Here is a 17,888-nt window from a genome sequence, read left to right as displayed (position 1 = left end):
TTAATTCATCAATATAGATTGCTAAACTGATTTAGTATATTGCTTGGCTTAAGGTATAGCTAGTGTGCTTTACAGTCTCATGGCTCAAACTATAACATCCAAACAATAACATTAATGAAGAGAGGACTTGAGAGGGAAAGTATACACTCACCATGTTGTGTGTAGAGTACGTATACGTAGAATTTTCCAGCTAGAAGGGTCTGGGTGATGGGAAATTTTTGGAATATAGCTATCACAAGGTTGGATCTAGAAGCTATTTTTAACCAAATACTCTATTGTACTGAAAGATTATGGGGGTATATGATGGATAAGTTCAGTTGTAAGCAATTTTAGAAAAACAAAACTACACCTTTAAATGCTATTGGATTATGAGGCAGTACATAATAGTGGATTGTCAAAGACATACACAGGATTGGATCTTAAGATCACTGTAGAGATTTAAAGTGCACACAGAAATAACTTCAACTTTGTAGCATATATATATAGCTACAGACTGTTCTGTTACTATTTCGAACTGACCATTTCAACTACATATATTGCCCCATCTACACATTAATGTTTTGCAACCAGAGTTGAAAGTCACTTACATAATATATACAACTAGTTTTTTGGCCACAACTAATCCCTTATAATTAACGTGACAGCATAAATGCTGTGGTATCATTTGAGCTTATAAAGTTGAGGGTTAATTGGGAGAGCAAACCCTGTATGACATTAAATTTTATTAGCTTCAAATGATGCTAGATTCAGATAAATAATGCAGCATGGAACTTTAGGACTGATAAAGCAAAAACAAACAGTTCTCAGATTGTTATATTAACTGTATATTAGATTCTAAGAAATTAATTGCTTTACATAAGCATTTTACTCAAGCATCAATGTAGCAACAACTGAAAATACCCACTATAATATTAAACTATTTGACAGTTGTTCTCAGAAAGTGATTAGTATATGCATGGCAGGAAGTTTAGAGCAATGGTAAGATAGCAGTGCACAGGTCAAGAAAACACACTGGCAACCTAAAAAAAGAACATTATGATGGATGTTCTATTAGAGTATTTCGATTTTTAGCAGCTTTTAGGTTAAGTCTCACACCAAAATATAATTTAAACCCCTCATAGTAATTCTAAGTAAAGATTAGCCATTCTCCCTCCTCTTTCCATTCCCCATGCATATGCATAAGATGCTATACTGCATCTTCTAGTAATTCCTAGCTTGCACATTGTAAAATTTTGGAGGGGGGTGCTTCAGTACCCCCCTAAATCCGCCCTTGGCTGGCAGCCTGTAATTATAACTAAAAAGTTGGAATTACAGAATACTGCATGTAGTGAAACAGTGATATACTAGTGTGTTGGGGATATTAATTTTATCGTAGTACAATAAAGAAGCCATCATTAGTCAGATTCTGTGTGATATTATATGCTTGACAATTATGTATTATGTTTCCTGTGGATGTGCTATATGTTAGGAAAGTTGTAATTATACCCACATTAAGCATTATGATGGCCTTTCAAAACAAGAACAATGTAATATTTTGCAAGTCAGAATTCTTTAATGGACCGGAACAGTCATTATTATGGTACTCTAATAAAGCAATCAGTTATGAAATGTATTTTAATCATTGATTTATAACCAAATGGTTCTAATTATTATCTATTATGTGCTATTATTTTATTATTACAGTGGCCAGCACTGAAGGTCTGACAACAAAATGTGCTGCATTATCCCAACCTAACAAACAGGAACTAAAGACTTAAACATTACTTAATCTATACAGTAAGATGAAACAGAAAATGGGACAAAGGGAAAAATCCCTCCTACCCCAGGATTTGAATTGCTGGCCACCCAATATCTGGTCAGACGCCACACTCAGCCTCCTCCATGAGGGATGGATTTAAGGTAATGAAACTAAATCTTAATAGCTATGAAGATTAAATTGCTAGAAGTTGCATTATACATCATTACCTATCTGTACTGCATTTAGGAAACGTGCTGGCAACATGAGAAACTTAATAATGGATTTTGATACTGCCTATTGTGAATGAAAGAAATGTGGTCATTCCTGTGTTTAAGAAATGTCCACAGTTTGTTTCAAGTTACACTGCTATTCTCTTTGAATCCTCTTCCCTGTTAGGTACATCAAATAGTACTGTAATTAAGTGATAACTATGCATCTTCAATAAAAAATATAATCACAAGCGCTATAGGACAATATTGATACAGTACATGTGTTTATAAAAAAAGTATTCATCTACACTCACAAAAAAATATTCTAACTAACAGTATTCAATTATTTTCTTTTGACAAAATGGCATCTGTAATATCCAATATCATCTACATCAGGGATAAAAAGCACACTAGTGGTTCATCATTCAAACACACATACGTACAGGATACACACATCGTAATATACATATTAACCCTGGCAAGCCTTGCTACCCCAACGTCACTGAACAGTGGAACCTTAGTTATACAGACCACATTTATCCACACTCTCGATTAACCACACTATGGAAATAATTGCTTTATTAGAGTAGTGACTGTTCTATTAGGGTAGTTGAATAGTTTTCCAATGTATTTTAAGGTTATTTATATACATAGAGATGTGAACTTTTCAGACTTATGGACCATTCCTGGTCCTAAATGGTTCAGATAACGATAACTGAGGTTCCACTGTACATATGTAACAAGCAATAAAGTTGCAAACTTTCAACAGCCATATCAGCTTAGCATGAACATATGTACTATAATAATATATGGATGAAGATGAATTGCAACTTGGACTTTGGCTTAAGTTAAGTACTGTAGTAGTATATAGGTATATACTTGTAGTAAATATATAAATGTATTAAATAGAATAAGCCAACAAGGTTTCTATACTATTTTAGAGACCAGAGGATAATGTGGGTGAGGCTACCCACAAACTTAATTCATTACCAAGGTCACATAATTAATTGTGGGTAGCCAATTCCACATCATGTGAGGGGTTCTAAATACCATAAAAATCAATGTCAACTCATTCTAAGTGATCAATTTAGAAAATTTTCCTGAACAAGGTAGGTAAAGAAAGAGTGAGAGGAAATGGCAAACTGTACATGCTAGCATTGGGATTTATCCTTAAGTCAAGTTGATTGTATCAGTGCCACTGTACCTACGTCACATGTACATTCATAGCATTATATGACAATAAAATAGTGCCAATATCAAGTAGTTACTATGCCAGGCTAGATTGACACTTGTCTTGTCCAGAAAGTAAGCTATTAAAAAGCAAACAGTGGGTGCTAACATCAAGATTTTATCATTTGAGTTTTGTTGTGTCAGTTTAAATAGATCTGAATGCTAGCACTAATGATGTCCAGAAAGTAAGCTATCAGTAAGGAAATTTTTGTTTTGGCTTTGAAAATTTTCGTTAGATGAAACAACCACCGAGACCATAGGTTACTAACTATTTAGACAGGTTTCTATTGGATCAGACATCAAAGGAAATATTACATAAATTTTCTAAATAATAGGTAATATTATTACAGTTTGAGCAGTTTAGTTATATAATTTTAGTTCTTGTTGCCTATATAGCTAAGTAGTTATTGTAATTTTTGTTACTTTTATTTGAGTACTTTTTAAGATTCTTATGATATCACTAAAACATTAACTTTTATAACCTGTGAATGGAGTTACAGATGATTTTGAAAGTTGTAGAATCAATTGAGACTAAACTATTCACAAAACTTTTCATTCAAGCATCTGACATTTGATTTAGGGTCCATTAAATCTTTCTCATACATTTCATATGGAGGAATCATACAAGTACGCAGCCTGGTAAGTTCCTTGCCCAAACATGAGATGGAGCCAAGTTAAACCATCCATGACTGTTCTTCACGTCGTCACAAAATACCAAATAAGCTTACAAGTTTTAGGGTATCAGCTCAACGTGAACATATAAATAGCCTTAGTTGTTAATAGCATTAATTTAAAAATGAAGTAGGGTTCCAGCAATAAAAGTACTGAAACAAGATATATGAATAATGGTAGCTATTACATCTTATTTACCTACAATGTTGCCTATATCAATTGTTAGAAAGTATCACTGCCTACCAAATGGTAACCAGTTTCTTTTTCACACAAAACAGAAAACTGTAGCTGATTGCAGCTATATCATTGAGGGGCATGGCCATAAAGCACACATGTTCTGATTCTTTAGGGGTGAGGTCAGATAAGCAATAATTTTATTTGAGTCACTTCAAATAGTTTTGCAGTATGTAACAAATATGCTCCTCTAAGGAAGCAGAATATTGACACATCGGTATGGTTTCCTTATATGAAGAAGATGACCATGTAATTTAAGATAAAGGTGCAGAAGGTAAATAGCTACTTGTCGGAACCAGAAAAGGCACATATGCCACCAGTGTGTTTATTATTGTGGCATGAAATGGTAGTTGTATGCTGTTTCGGTTGGCCTTTAGGCTTGCAACTGTGATCAGGCAGGAAGTTGGGCAGCGAGCAGTTGTGGATCTAGGATATTTAAAAGGGGGTTTCTGAAAACTGAAAAATAATGCATGCATTTGAGGAGATTTCTCCAGAAAATTTTTGAGATTTTAGAAACTCAGAGATTGAATTTTAGTTAGCAATTACAACAAACCCAATGCTTTAAACTGTAAATACTATAGCTAACTACAGGGCAAAAGTTGTGATTAGACTGTAGCTTTGATTGCTCTATTAGAGTATTTACACTACTGCTCTATCAAGAGTATCTCGATCATTTTTAATGCAGTGGGAGGTGCAAAGTGAAGTGTTGCTGAGGGTTCAATAGCTATAAATGGTGTTAGTTAAGTGCAATTGCATGCATGCCTGAAATACAGTGGTATATAGTTGTTTGACAAATTGTCAATACAACAATAATGAAGCTAGTTAAAATGGCACTGAGCTAAATTTAAAAGGGGATTTCTATCAGAATCATAGAAATCCACTGGTGAGGCAGGCAGACAAAATCCAGGTTTCAACGATTCTATTAAAATTCAATATCCGGCTGTCTGTGAATGTTATCTTGTTCATCACGCATCATGTTTCTATGATGGCTTTTAGGAGCAGCATTTTAGGCAGTGCACATCACGTTTGGGGGAACCCAACTACACAGCATGGTAATGACATTAAACAAGTAAAACAAGGTTTCATTGACTATATGCTTTACAAAACAAATCATTTCTTACTTCGTGTACGTTCACATTATCACAGGCACTAGTTTCTATGAATTTACAGCCATTTTGCTCTGCAAATGATTCTGCTTCTTCTCTACTGACAACACGAGCATTTTCAAGATCACACTTGTTGCCAACAACCATCAATACTGCACTGTAGGCTTCCTATTGAATGGCAACAACTTTACACTAAAAATTGTAACAATACAGCTATCAAACAAACCATGCTGTGTGATGCATTTATGAATGTGTGTGTGTGTGCGTGTGTGTTGTGTGTGTGTGTGTGTGTGTGTTGTGTGTGTGCGTGTGTGTGTGCATGTGGGTGTGTGTGTGTGTGGGTGCGTGTGTGTGTGTGGGTGTGTGTGTGGTGCAGAGCTCAAAATAACAGCCTGTCAACAATCTGTCATTTTCTGACCGAAAAGTCACAACTGGCTATTTAAAAATGGTCTGACATTATGACCTACAAGTGTATCAAAATATATGATATAAACTGGTTACTATTATATACCATTTAATGCAGCCTACCATGTTGCATTTTGGTTAGTCATTTAGACAGATCATGAAAGAAACATGATATTGTGTGTGTGCGCGCGCGCGTGTGTGTGTGCATTTGTGCGTGTGTGCGTGTGTGCGTGTGTGCGTGCGTGCATGTAGTGTATCTGTGAGTGTAGTGTGTGCATGTGTGTATATACATGTATGTCCTAACATTATTCTGAATTAAACATTGGTATGGATGTGAAAACCTTCTGTCAATTCTTTTACATATGGAAATTTTCCAATATACCGATAACTGATATATTGGCTACAAAATCATTGATTCTGATACCAATACCGATATCTGTATGGACACTACAGTAAACATTTCAAAAATGTGGCAAAAAGCTTAAAACGTGGTCACTAAAACCTATGTAAAGAGAAAAAAAAAATTGTGAAGAAAGTAGTGATAAAAAGGTGTGTAAAAGAGGAAGAAAAAAGGTGTGACCAACTCAGGAATTAAAGCCTTGCAATCATGAAAACCTTTGCAACTTGAGACTCCATTGTGCTACCAAGTCAATCGTAAAATAATGTGGCCAAGTACAGTACTTATGTGTAATATCTGCTCATATCTGCTACAAAGCCAACTTTTCACCGATAACGATATTAATATCGGTGCATCTCTTATGCATAACCGTAGCTACATATAATACAAAATCATCAAATGGCATTATCTTATTACTATGTAACTGTCTTAGCAACAGTCTCCACACAATTTTCGAATTCTTTTTATTGCCTCAGTATTATCTACAGTGTCTGTAGAATGACTACATTTTCATCCTACTAGTTTAGGAATTATAATAGTACTGAGGAAGAGCCCTACATCAAAGCAAAAAAGTAGGGGGATGTGGTAGTTAAATCCCAGGAATGGAAGTTAAACCCCAGTAGGTCAGAATCCTTAAATATGAAGGACAAGCTGATCTACACATTCAATTGGATCAAAGAAAACATGAAGCCATATCATAATATATAGTTGTAAGCACAGCAAAATTGAAACCATTCACAACTTTACTAGCCTCATTGTAGTTCTTTATGAAGTAAAATGCTTCAAAGTGTGGGAAAGAAGGTATGTCATAAAACATTATCAACACATTATCAACACCTCAATTTAGCAATTGTCACATTGTTTATGAAATAAAGTGCTTCAAAGCATGGAATAGAAGCCAGTTAGATGCCACACCTGCACTTGTATGATATCCGCTATGAACACCTTGGTTTCAGCTTATGAACACCTTGGCCTCAGATATAACTTACTCATGGTGGGATTTAACTCTAACATAAAGGTATTACAAATAAAGAAATGACAACAAAATTGACTGCATTATTAACAAACACACATGACATACTGTATGTACTTTTTACTACAAAAACAAAACAAAAATGTTTGAGCTCTTGGTGTATACTTTGAGTCTAGCATTAGTGAGTAGCATTTGAATGAATCCTGCATGCATTATTTCACCAATGATGTGTTTTATTACAAAGATTTTGCTGAGACAGTCACATAAATAATAAACATAAAAACTCACCTGTTTAATGTCTCGAACTATTGAACGGACGTCTTCAAAAGATAGTTCATTAGTTATGTCATATACCAATAAGACACCCTATGAAATTTTAAAACTGAATGATCTACATAATTATATAGTGCCACAAGTTTTTCTTTATTATTTATTTATTTTTTATTCTGGCCCTAATGGCACTCCCATCCTCCCCTATCTCTAGCTGAAACAAGGAAGATCATAATGTACAAATTATTATGAACTTTTGTCATACTAATTACTACTAGTGTATAATTTAAAAAAAATGTAGGCCAACATATTAAGATTTCTTGTTTCCTGTCATCTTTTAAAGGCAACAAGTACACAGAAAAATTTGGAATTTTCAACTAGAGTAGGGACCATAGCACATCGATAAAAAGTACTGAAACAAGTTGGAGTAGTGCACGATATTAAATCACAGTAAAACAATAAGAAGTGTTATATCCCTACTGTGCTCATGATACCATAATGGAAATGCATAGTAGGGATATAACACTTCTTATTGTTTTACTGTGATTTAATATTGTGCACTACTTCAACTTGTTTCAGTACTTTTTATCGATGTGCTACGGTACCTACTCTAGTTGAAAATTCCAAATTTTCTGTGTACTTGTTTGCTAAAATTTTTTTTGTAAATAATTATTATGGACTGGTGAACCCACGCATCTGAAATGGCATCGCGCGCCCCAATTATCGTCTGAAAAGTGAAGTATCCATTACGCTTCGTTGTCAGCTTTGTTCAATCAGTTACGCAGCATTTCGAATCAACAACTGTTCGAAAAGCACCTCTGCAATCCACGCATACTGAAAGAAATGGTGCCGCGCCCCCCGGTTATATCAATTATCGTCTGAAAAGTGAAGTATCCATTATGCTTCGTTGTCGGCTATGTTCAACCTGTTACACAGCAGTACGAATCAAGAACTGTTTGAAAAGCACCTCTGCTTTCAAAATAGCCACTATGATAAATACGGACAATTTCCGTTACGAAGGGAAGCCATCACATGCTATTGCCAAATCGACACTTTTTGCTGTCAGCAAAGATGAATGGGACACAAAGGAGGATACTGATAAGTCCATGAAGAATGCATTGTACATGCTGCGGTATACCAAAAGGCACCTGTCAGGCCGAAGCAACGTCAAACGGTGAAAAATCCCGCAGCCTTAGCCGTTATCGAGTTACGCTTGTCTGAAGGCATCAGTCAGTCAGTTACTTACTCAGTCAGTAGAAACTTCTGTTAAATAACTTATTTTTAAAATTCCGTAGTAACTTTTTGAAAGCGTTTTGGGTTGATCTGAAAGCTTGTTTGGGCTTAGTTCTACCTAACCAATACTGCCTCATTGTCGTCAGGGGAAATTGAGGCTGTTTTTTGGGTGATATTATTTCATACTCCTTTGTGGTCCCTACTATACAGTTACTATCATACTGTATGATAAGTTAGTGAAGGAAAGCAGTCATTATTAATAACTAAAATTTCATTATTTTGCTGAACTTTTCACAGCTATCTAGCAACAGATTAGCTATAATGGATACTTCAAAGGATTGTAAGCCTTTGTTATAAGTATAATAGATGACAAAGAAACACTTTCCAAATCACTTTTTGATTCTATAAAGATGCCTCCCAGTAAACAATTATTGGTTTTGATTACTGTAGCAAGTGTGCTATTGGAGTGGCTGACTGCTCTATTAGAGTATTTCAATGCATCATATTGTAGTTCTAACTATTTACCAATGCAGTTGGGTCAAAACACTATGTGGGTGGGTCACAGGAAACAGGGAATTAATGAACATCTGTCTAAGTTATAGTTACTTCCCATTACAAGGATAATATCATTGTTGTAATACAAGACTGAGGAGGAGCCAAGATGAGTGAGATAACAATGAGATTCAACTGAATACGGTAGAGATTCAACTTGTACAGCTACAGTAGTTTTTCTTTGTCTATTTGGATTCACTATAAAATGGTTTGCAGACACTGTATAACTAGTGATAGACAATTTTATGAAGCAGCAGTGTCCTGGTATAATTTGTCTTTGTTTGGGGTTGCTGGAATGGCATGCATTGGCTAATAGGACTGGCAAGGTGAGGATTACTCCAAAACAGCCTGATAGAACAATAGAGCTAGAAAGAACTCACAGAAGATGCTGGCTAGACCAAACATCAACATAGATTGATTCTTGGCATTAAACCATCACAATAGTATAATGTAACCATGTAAAGGCTTACAAATATTTTATTGTAACAAGTTAGCGCAGAACTGGTGTGTTTACTACATGTGTAATAACGTTTCCCACATTTGGCCATTTGTTCCATTGGTGACAATACAATTCACAGCTGTTATGAGGTCAAGAACTACTCTGAGTGGCTCCGTTACTGGGTGACAAGTTATTGATTACTGGGTGAGGGTAGAAAAGGTGGATATGATCGGACGCGGACACGGACATTTTCAAAAAGCACTTTTACATTTATGTAACAGTTATTTTTCATACCTAACATTGTTTTACAGCAGTTTTAACTTCCATACCCGGGTGTTGATCTTGTCATAGTGCTTTTCCATTTATAAGCGCACATGCAAAGGACTAGACCAGCACTCCACAGAATGCCAAAGACCATTACAGTGTTGTACACATGCTCTAAAGTCTAATACAGAGTTACAAGCTGTATATAATTGTAGAGATTAGTTTGTATGCCACATGTAACTTAGCTTAGCAGGCCAAATCCACAATCTTATGCCTTTTAGTATAAGGCGCAGGCGCTTATACCAAAGTGTTGAGGGTTTCAAGGACCTGAGATTACATGCTAGCTTAATCTCTATGACATTTCTAGAGCAAGTGTACAATGCTATAATCAGTCTTTAGAGTGCTAGTCTATCCTTCGCACACGCGCTTATAAATGGATAAGCGCTATGATGAGATCAGCGCCTGGGTCTGGAAGCAAATGCTGCAGTAAAGACAACATTAGGTATGAAAAATAACTGTTTTGTAAATGTAAAAGTGTATTTTAAAAACATCCGTGTCCACGTCCGTGTCTGACCGTATCCGCCTTCTCCAACTACCCACTGGGATATAACTAACTTATCACCCAGTAATGGAGCTGCTCTGTCTAGCTGTATAGCAGTTATAATCCAGAGTGGCGTGCATCAGGATAAAAAAGCAGAGGAACAAGAGATATGAATGATTTGAATTTGTAGTATTATTGGAAACAAACATTGTTTTGCTAACTTACTAACAAGCAAATTTCCTAAACCATAATTGTATCAGTGAATAAATAAAAGGCAATTCATTAGAAATGCAAACAGTTACATATGGGTAAAATATTGATAATCTGATAGTTATTGCCAGTGGTATACTAATTTGTTTTTAATAATTGCCTAATGCACAACAGAGCTTTCCCCAGCAACAGCGGTAAAACTGTCAATTTGCTAGCAACATCAAAGTCAATTTGTTAATTGTATGCATTCTTTTATTGTGTTTTGAGCAGTGCTGCACTGCTCTACTGCTCAGCCCCTGCATAATCACTACAATATAGCCATGTGCATAATGCATTCACTTACCGCTGCTGACCTGTAATACATTGGCATCAATGATCGGTATTTCTGCTGACCTGAAGCATCCCTGCAAATTTTCAATAGACAGAATTACTTAAAGGAGCAATGTGTTGTGAATTTGTTTTGTAGCAAAGCCATTCAAGATTGCAGAAACACATGATTATTTTGTGTACAATAAAATCATGTGTGTGTCAGTGGATGAGAAAACAATCTTAAAAATGAACTTAAAAACTATCCACAGATTTTATTCCATTGCTGTAAAAGGAATAAACCAGCAGCTGGGGAGTAAATGACACTACACAACAACTTGCGTTCACATATCACAACCAGGCGGGTTGTAACAGCAATGTTATTGTATGAAACGAAGCACTTCATCTCAAACAATGTAATCATGCCCTCTACCATCGTGTATCGGCTTTGTTACAATGTTAGACAAGGGCTTGCTGAAGAATACGATCTCGGAGTCGCTTAATTCATGATTGATTTCCAGACTCCTGTAGAATGTGATCCCATAACTCTTTACTGAAAATATGATCCCAAGAGTTTCCTGAAGAATATGATCCGGACATAGGTATGTGTTCTGCGCGCTTTTGCACATTACTGATTTTTTGATAGCTCCACCAAATTTTGTATGAAAGCCCCAGACTTGCATTGATCCTTGTGTCCTACATTATCCTACTTGTATAACTACCATTTTAGCTAAAGCTATGATAAAACACGATCATGAGATTTTAAATTACTTGAAAAGTTATTTCTTTGATTCATAAATTGATGTTATTTGATTGATTGAATGATAGAAATACATAAAAAGTTACACAGTATCATGTAGTTGCGATCACTGATATCAAGAGTTAATAATAAGAGAGGAGAGTGTCTAACGCCGTATAGTCCTGTAACAGATGATTGCGCAGAAGTTAAATGGCTTCTTTTCCGCGTAACGTACAGACTGGCTAGTATATTTTCGCATTTAACCACAAAGACTATCCCAGACACAAGGGCGTGCGTTCAACTCGATGTTCACGTTCACCACGAAGAGCATCGCTCTGTTGCGTAAAGAAGTGTGGCTGTTAACCTCGAAGATAACTCTGGGGGAGAGCATCTGAGAAACCAATAAACACTGAACCAAAGGCGGAGTATCGCTTCGAATTTTCACTGCATCGCCATGTTACCCCACCTTTGAGCATTCTTCAATTGAAGGAGCACTGTTCCCTGTACATACAGCTCAGTCTTTAGTTCAGTCTTCGAATATTCTCGAGGATCCATCATGGTGCGGCTAAACTAATTGCGGTAAGAAAACGAACAAATACTAGAAGCCTATACGTTACACGGAAAGGAAGCCGTTTAACTTCTGCGCAATCATCTATTACAGGCCTATACAGCGTTAGATACTCTCCTCTCTTATTATTAACTCTTGCTGATATGGTAGCTAGTCAAAGACTTAAGTCATGGTAGAGGGTACCTTTCGGTGATATGACCAATCATGCTATCATATACTTCTTTCACTGTCCTTCCAAATCTCTTCCTCCACATGAATTCATCAAGATATTCCAGGAGATGGTCATCACATGTTCCACGCATCCTCTTCAACTTGGCTTTTGTTCTTGACCAGTAGCTCTCTATGTGCTGGGTATGAGTCCCTGTGATGGGATCAACAAAGTGAAGACTATGGTTAACTGATGAATGGGTATAGCCTGCTGCAGATATATGAGAATAAGCTGCCCACTCATCTCAATGTACCACTGTCCCTGGATGCACGTGTTGTTGTATGATAGGAAGAAGAGTAGCTGCAGTTCTTTGAGCCACTAATTGCATGCTTCCTGTTGATGGACGACTTGAAATATCAACAATACCACCAAACACCCATTGTTTGGTGTGGGGAGATCTTCCTCTATGGTTCTATAAATACAGAAATAATATATTGTCATAGCAAAACCTAACCTTTGGCTTATGTTTAGACTATGACTCATCAATTTGCACAGTATAGCCTGGCCCTCCTAGGATAGTTGGATCTCTTAACAACTTCCAAGAACAGATATCTCTCAGAAAACTGCAGCAATTGATGATGGTTTTCTGACTGATGCCAGTAGTGCTTTTGTGAAGCATCTGCTGATCACAAAAAAAATAATGTGGAGTCACTTCTAGAGATCCGGATTAGATTTCTCAAAGAAAGAACAATGCTGGAGGGTCAACTAAATGTGACAACTATACTATTAGTGCGTCTCCAGCTAAACTGATCCTTGACACTTGGCCATTTCTTCAGATCCATAGTGGTTCACAGAGCCTACAGTGTGCCTGACTTGCAAGAAGCCACTGACGTGCATAATACATAGACATTTATCAAGCCTCCAAATATTAACAGCCCCAGCTCATCCATAGTTGTTGCAAAGAAGCAATAGCTGTGTAGCTGACAATTAAGCTTTCATGCAGTGCCATTTCGGATGATATAGTACATATTTCGGATGATATAGTACATATTTTGGATGATGTAGGACACAAGGATCAATGTAAGTCTGGGGCACTCGTACAAAATTTGGTGGAGCTATTAAAAAAAATCAATAATGTGCGAAAACACGCAGAACACGTGCTTACGTCTGGATCGTATTCTTCAGGAAAATCTTGGGGTCATATTCGTCAGTAAAGAGTTAAAGGATCACATTCTACAGGAGTCTGAAAATCATGCCTGCATTAAGCGATCCCGGGATCGTAATCTTCAGCAAACCCCTACCGCTTTATTGACACACGTGATCCATAACAATGACGAGATTTGTTTATGATTACATCATACTTGAACGGCTTCACACATATAAAATTCACAATGCATTGCCCCTTTAAATCTTAAAGATAAAATGTTAATTCTACATATACCAATTGTATTATCTAGCAACATTACTAAACAGATGTATGCACAATACTAACCAAATTTGCAACCGTACTGGTTTTCCATTTAATTCATCAGGTTTTGATGTAAAAGCTGCACCTATACATGTATGTAATATCCAGAAGTTTGCCAACTTGGTACAGTATATGTTAGAGCCGGGCGATATCCCAAAATTTCAAGACGATATATCATATCATAGTTTTTTACGATATTACTAAATATCCCAATATATTGTGTTGCAATATTACCATTGTATAATTTTGTTATTTAATCAATATTACTTGTTATTTTCTCTTCTATAGGTTACATGTCTGACATTACAAGTTGTAGTAATACAAGTTTACAAACCATCAAGATAACTACTATAGGTTGCATACAACATCTAACATGGTACAAGTTTCAAAATTTACAAACCATCATGACAATCAGATAACTACATAAGTGGTACAACTGAGACAACACTAGTTTTTCATGTTTAGAGCCAGAAATACCAAGTTGTCAACTCTTTATGGTTTCAGACATGTCCTTCTGTCAGAAACAATGTGGCCTCCACAGCTGAACACACGCTCAGCGGCTACACTTGTTGCACACAAACACAGATATTACGTGCTAGCTTTGCCACATTTGGGTATCTAACAGCTTCAGTCTTCCACCAGTCAAGAGGAGACGCTTCAACATCTAGCTGTGGATGACTTAAATACTGATCCAACTCTTGCTTTACTTGCTGGCGAGGGGTCAGCTGAACCGACTGACTATTGCCCAAACAGCGACCAAGAACCTTGCTTAGTCCTTTTGCTTTCTTAGATGGTGGAGCTGCCATTCCTGAACTACCAGACTGTGAACTTGAAGGTAAGTGTGATGAATCATCCACTGAACTGTCAGTCAAATCTCTCATTTCCTTCTCTACCTCTTCTAAAATTTCTGCTCTATTGCTGACATAATGAATCTAGGATCTAGAAATGAAGAAAGTTCTAGAAGAAAGCTGAGTTCTGGATCATCATATCTTGCTTCTAAATCATCCTTTATCCTTTTCTTCATTTCCTTTGTCAGGTCAGTGTCATCATTTTCTGCCACGAGCACTTCCTCTGCTAAATGACTCAACAATGGCTTCACTGCAGAAACTGTAACACACTTTTCAGCAGCAAGTGCATCCGTCATGGTTTTCAATCCTTTTAGAGCAGCAGCAATAGACTGCAAAACATCTCGATCTTGCCATGAGGGTGATAAATGTGAAGAGGCTCTGTCTTCATTAAGAACATTTCTCACAGCATCCATTTGCTCCAACATTCTTTCAACCATGTCATATGCAGAGCCCCATCGTGTCACTACGTCAACCTTTAGCTTGTGAATTTCTAGCCCCCTTTGTTCTTGTGCAATAACCAAGTCTCTCTGCTTCTTCCAACTTCTTGAAAATGCAGCTACAGCACTTCTAACAACCCTGAGGGTACATTGTACCCTTGCATCATTTAATCCCTTTCTCACAGCTAGATTTAAGTTGTGACCAAAACAACTCAACCTATTCCAATTAAGCAGGTCACATGCCAGCTTGATGTTGGAACCACTATCAGTAGTGATTCCTACCAGCTTCTCTACTTCAAGGCCCCATTGCTGTATGGTTTCCTCAAGAGCCTCAGCAATGTTTGTCCCAGTGTGGTCCATGGGAAGGTAGTGAGTTTGGAGGCAATATGATTTTAAATCCCAGTTGGCATCTATAAAATGGACAGTAAAAGTCATATACGGGTCTCCAGCAGCTGAGGTCCATAGATCTGTAGTAGCAGAATAGTAGTCCAACTGTTTGATTTTAATCTTTTCTTCAATTTCACTTTTAACCTCATTGACTAGTGCTGGTACTGCCACTTTAGTAAAGTGTTTACGAGTGGGTAGTTGATACCTTGGATTAAATTGTTGTAACATCTTCTGGAAGCCTGGCTTGTCTACAGTGGACAATGGCAGCATGTCTCTTGCAAGGCAGTATGTGACAGCGTTAGTCAAAGTTTTGTGCTCTCTTGACGATGATGACAAAGGTCGGCGCTTATCCCATGAATCTAAGAGTGTTAACTTCGGAGCGGCTGCTTCCTCTGTGCTGAAACTTTTGCTTTTCTTCTTGCTAGCTTGACACGCTAGAGCATACTCCTCGGGATGCTTGGTTTTCAAATGGCTGTATAAATTCGAAGTATTCGAATCCTTCGCAGCGACTGTTGTATGGTTTGGGCACAAGCGACACTTCGGTAAATCGACACAGAGAGGACGGCCATTTCCATCTGTTTCGAAGCTGAAATACTTCCACACAAATGCTTTGGCTTTCCTTTTTGAAACAAGTACAGCATCACTATCGGTCTCCTCGTTGTCTCTTTCAGTGGTGTCAACTTCGACTTCCTCATCGTCAGACGCCATTATGCTTACGCACGTGATGGAAACGTATGATGCACGTGATGATTCGATAATACCGTCAGTAGTAAATTTAATACCGCCAGTTCTTAATATCGTCGATATCGATAAATATCGAAATATCGCCCAGCTCTAGTATATATGCACATAGACACAATCATACATATACATACATATATGCATCGCTGTGCTAATAGTTCAAACGTATGCATTAGCATAAGAAGAGTTTGATTGTGGGTTTAAACAGTGAGAAAGGTGATACAGGATATCAAAACACATTGACATATAAAGATGTAGGTATTTATATAATTGTGAATAAATTATAGCCATGAATAAAATCATAGTGGTGCATGAATACCACTTCATGCTAATGCTCATCACCACTAATGACTCAACTCTATTTAGCGAGCATTATACATAACATTGAGAAAGGTGTCTAGAACTTGTGAAAATGATATAACTCTCTAGTATCAAAAACAGTCCTATTTCAGTCAAACAGGCTCCTTGCTTTTGCCATAATACAGTGAAACTTAATCCCACAATCATTCCAAAGATGTGTGGCTATATAATGGCACAAACAGTAGGCAAAGGATATAAAGAAAGTTATGAAGATTTCTTAACGTGATATATATATGCATGCCTAACTGTGCAATATCAAAGATATGCACACTGCCTTAATTTTTCCTACCAATAAATGCTTTGTAGTAGAATATATATCAAACAGCCCAGCTGTGAAAATAGGGTACGGCCCTCCAAAAGGCCAGGATGTAAAAGGTTGTGAAATCAAAGGTGGTGGCCAAGATATGGTTGCAATGATGCTAAATACAATCATTTTAAATAACCCTTTCATTCATCCTGGGCTTTTTGTAGTCTCACATGCCAAACGGTTTGTGTGGGGACGGTAAATAAACCATCTGGTCACTGTTGCACACATTCTGGAACCACTGCCAGAATGTTGGCAGAGCCAATCAGATCGCTTCGCAGACTCTGTGACGAAACAAACACTAATAATTCAAATTCTTAGTGTAGTAAAGAACTGAATCTCGGCTACAGATTACTTTTCGAAAGTTTAACAATGCCATGGGCTTAGGATCTTTGTTTCCCTAGTACAGGGCTCTTAAAAGCGTTGGTATAAGAATGATTATGGTTCACTACGGATTTGTGAAACAGCGGAATTGTCAAGGAAGAGGTTCAGCAATGTTTCGAATACATCACCAGGACATTACTATGCAGTATAATTATCGTCTTAGTAGCTGCTCTCAGAGGTGATTGGAGCGATTATTACACCATCCTTGGTGCAAAACAATACCGTGATGTAATCTAATTGCATACCAGTGAGTTCACGGAAACTGTGCAACAGTGACCAGACGGTTTATTTACCACCCCCACACAAACCGTCTGGCATGTGAGACTAGGCTTTTTAGAGGGCCACATCCCTTTTCACAGTTTGGCTGTTTGTCACTTTGTTTTGAATTGTAAGCCTCAAAGCTGGCCAATAGACCAGCTTAGGCCAGCTTTGAGGCTTCCTTTTAACTCTTTACTGTAGGAATGTTGAAAAGAAAAAGACTATTATTAGTGTACAACTACAATCATGTGTCTTGTAAAATTGAAACCGAATAAAATGATTATTAACTACAGTATGTACAAGGAAAGTTTTTACATGGCTGAACTCTCTACAGGGAGACTTGTAACATAGTTGAACTCTACAGGGTGACTTGTTTGTAGCAGAAATTTCTACAGGGTGACATTTCGGCTGAACAATTTAAGTACAGGGTAACTTATTTGAAGCTGGACTACTACTCTACGGGTGAC

General features: G+C 37.1%; 1 protein-coding gene across 1 annotated transcript in view; it reads right to left on the bottom strand.

Moving 5' to 3' along the window:
• Nucleotides 1-2,155: 2,155 nt before the first annotated feature.
• LOC136249348 (ras-related protein Rab-8B-like) overlaps nt 2,156-17,888 on the bottom strand; it is a 25,691-nt gene continuing 9,958 nt past the window's right edge. Inside the window, exons 3-7 of the mRNA XM_066041306.1 lie at nt 13,727-13,787; nt 10,817-10,877; nt 7,253-7,330; nt 5,205-5,357; nt 2,156-2,334 (exon numbers count right to left, since the gene is read on the bottom strand). Coding sequence (XP_065897378.1) covers nt 2,287-2,334; nt 5,205-5,357; nt 7,253-7,330; nt 10,817-10,877; nt 13,727-13,787 — 401 coding nt within the window. The 3' untranslated portion in view covers nt 2,156-2,286. The remainder of the gene's footprint in view (nt 2,335-5,204; nt 5,358-7,252; nt 7,331-10,816; nt 10,878-13,726; nt 13,788-17,888) is intronic.

The sequence above is a fragment of the Dysidea avara genome, chromosome 3, assembly GCF_963678975.1.
Source record: "Dysidea avara chromosome 3, odDysAvar1.4, whole genome shotgun sequence".
NCBI lineage: Eukaryota > Metazoa > Porifera > Demospongiae > Dictyoceratida > Dysideidae > Dysidea > Dysidea avara.
Note: the sequence above shows the minus strand (reverse complement) of the source record. Positions and strands in the feature narration are given on the sequence as shown.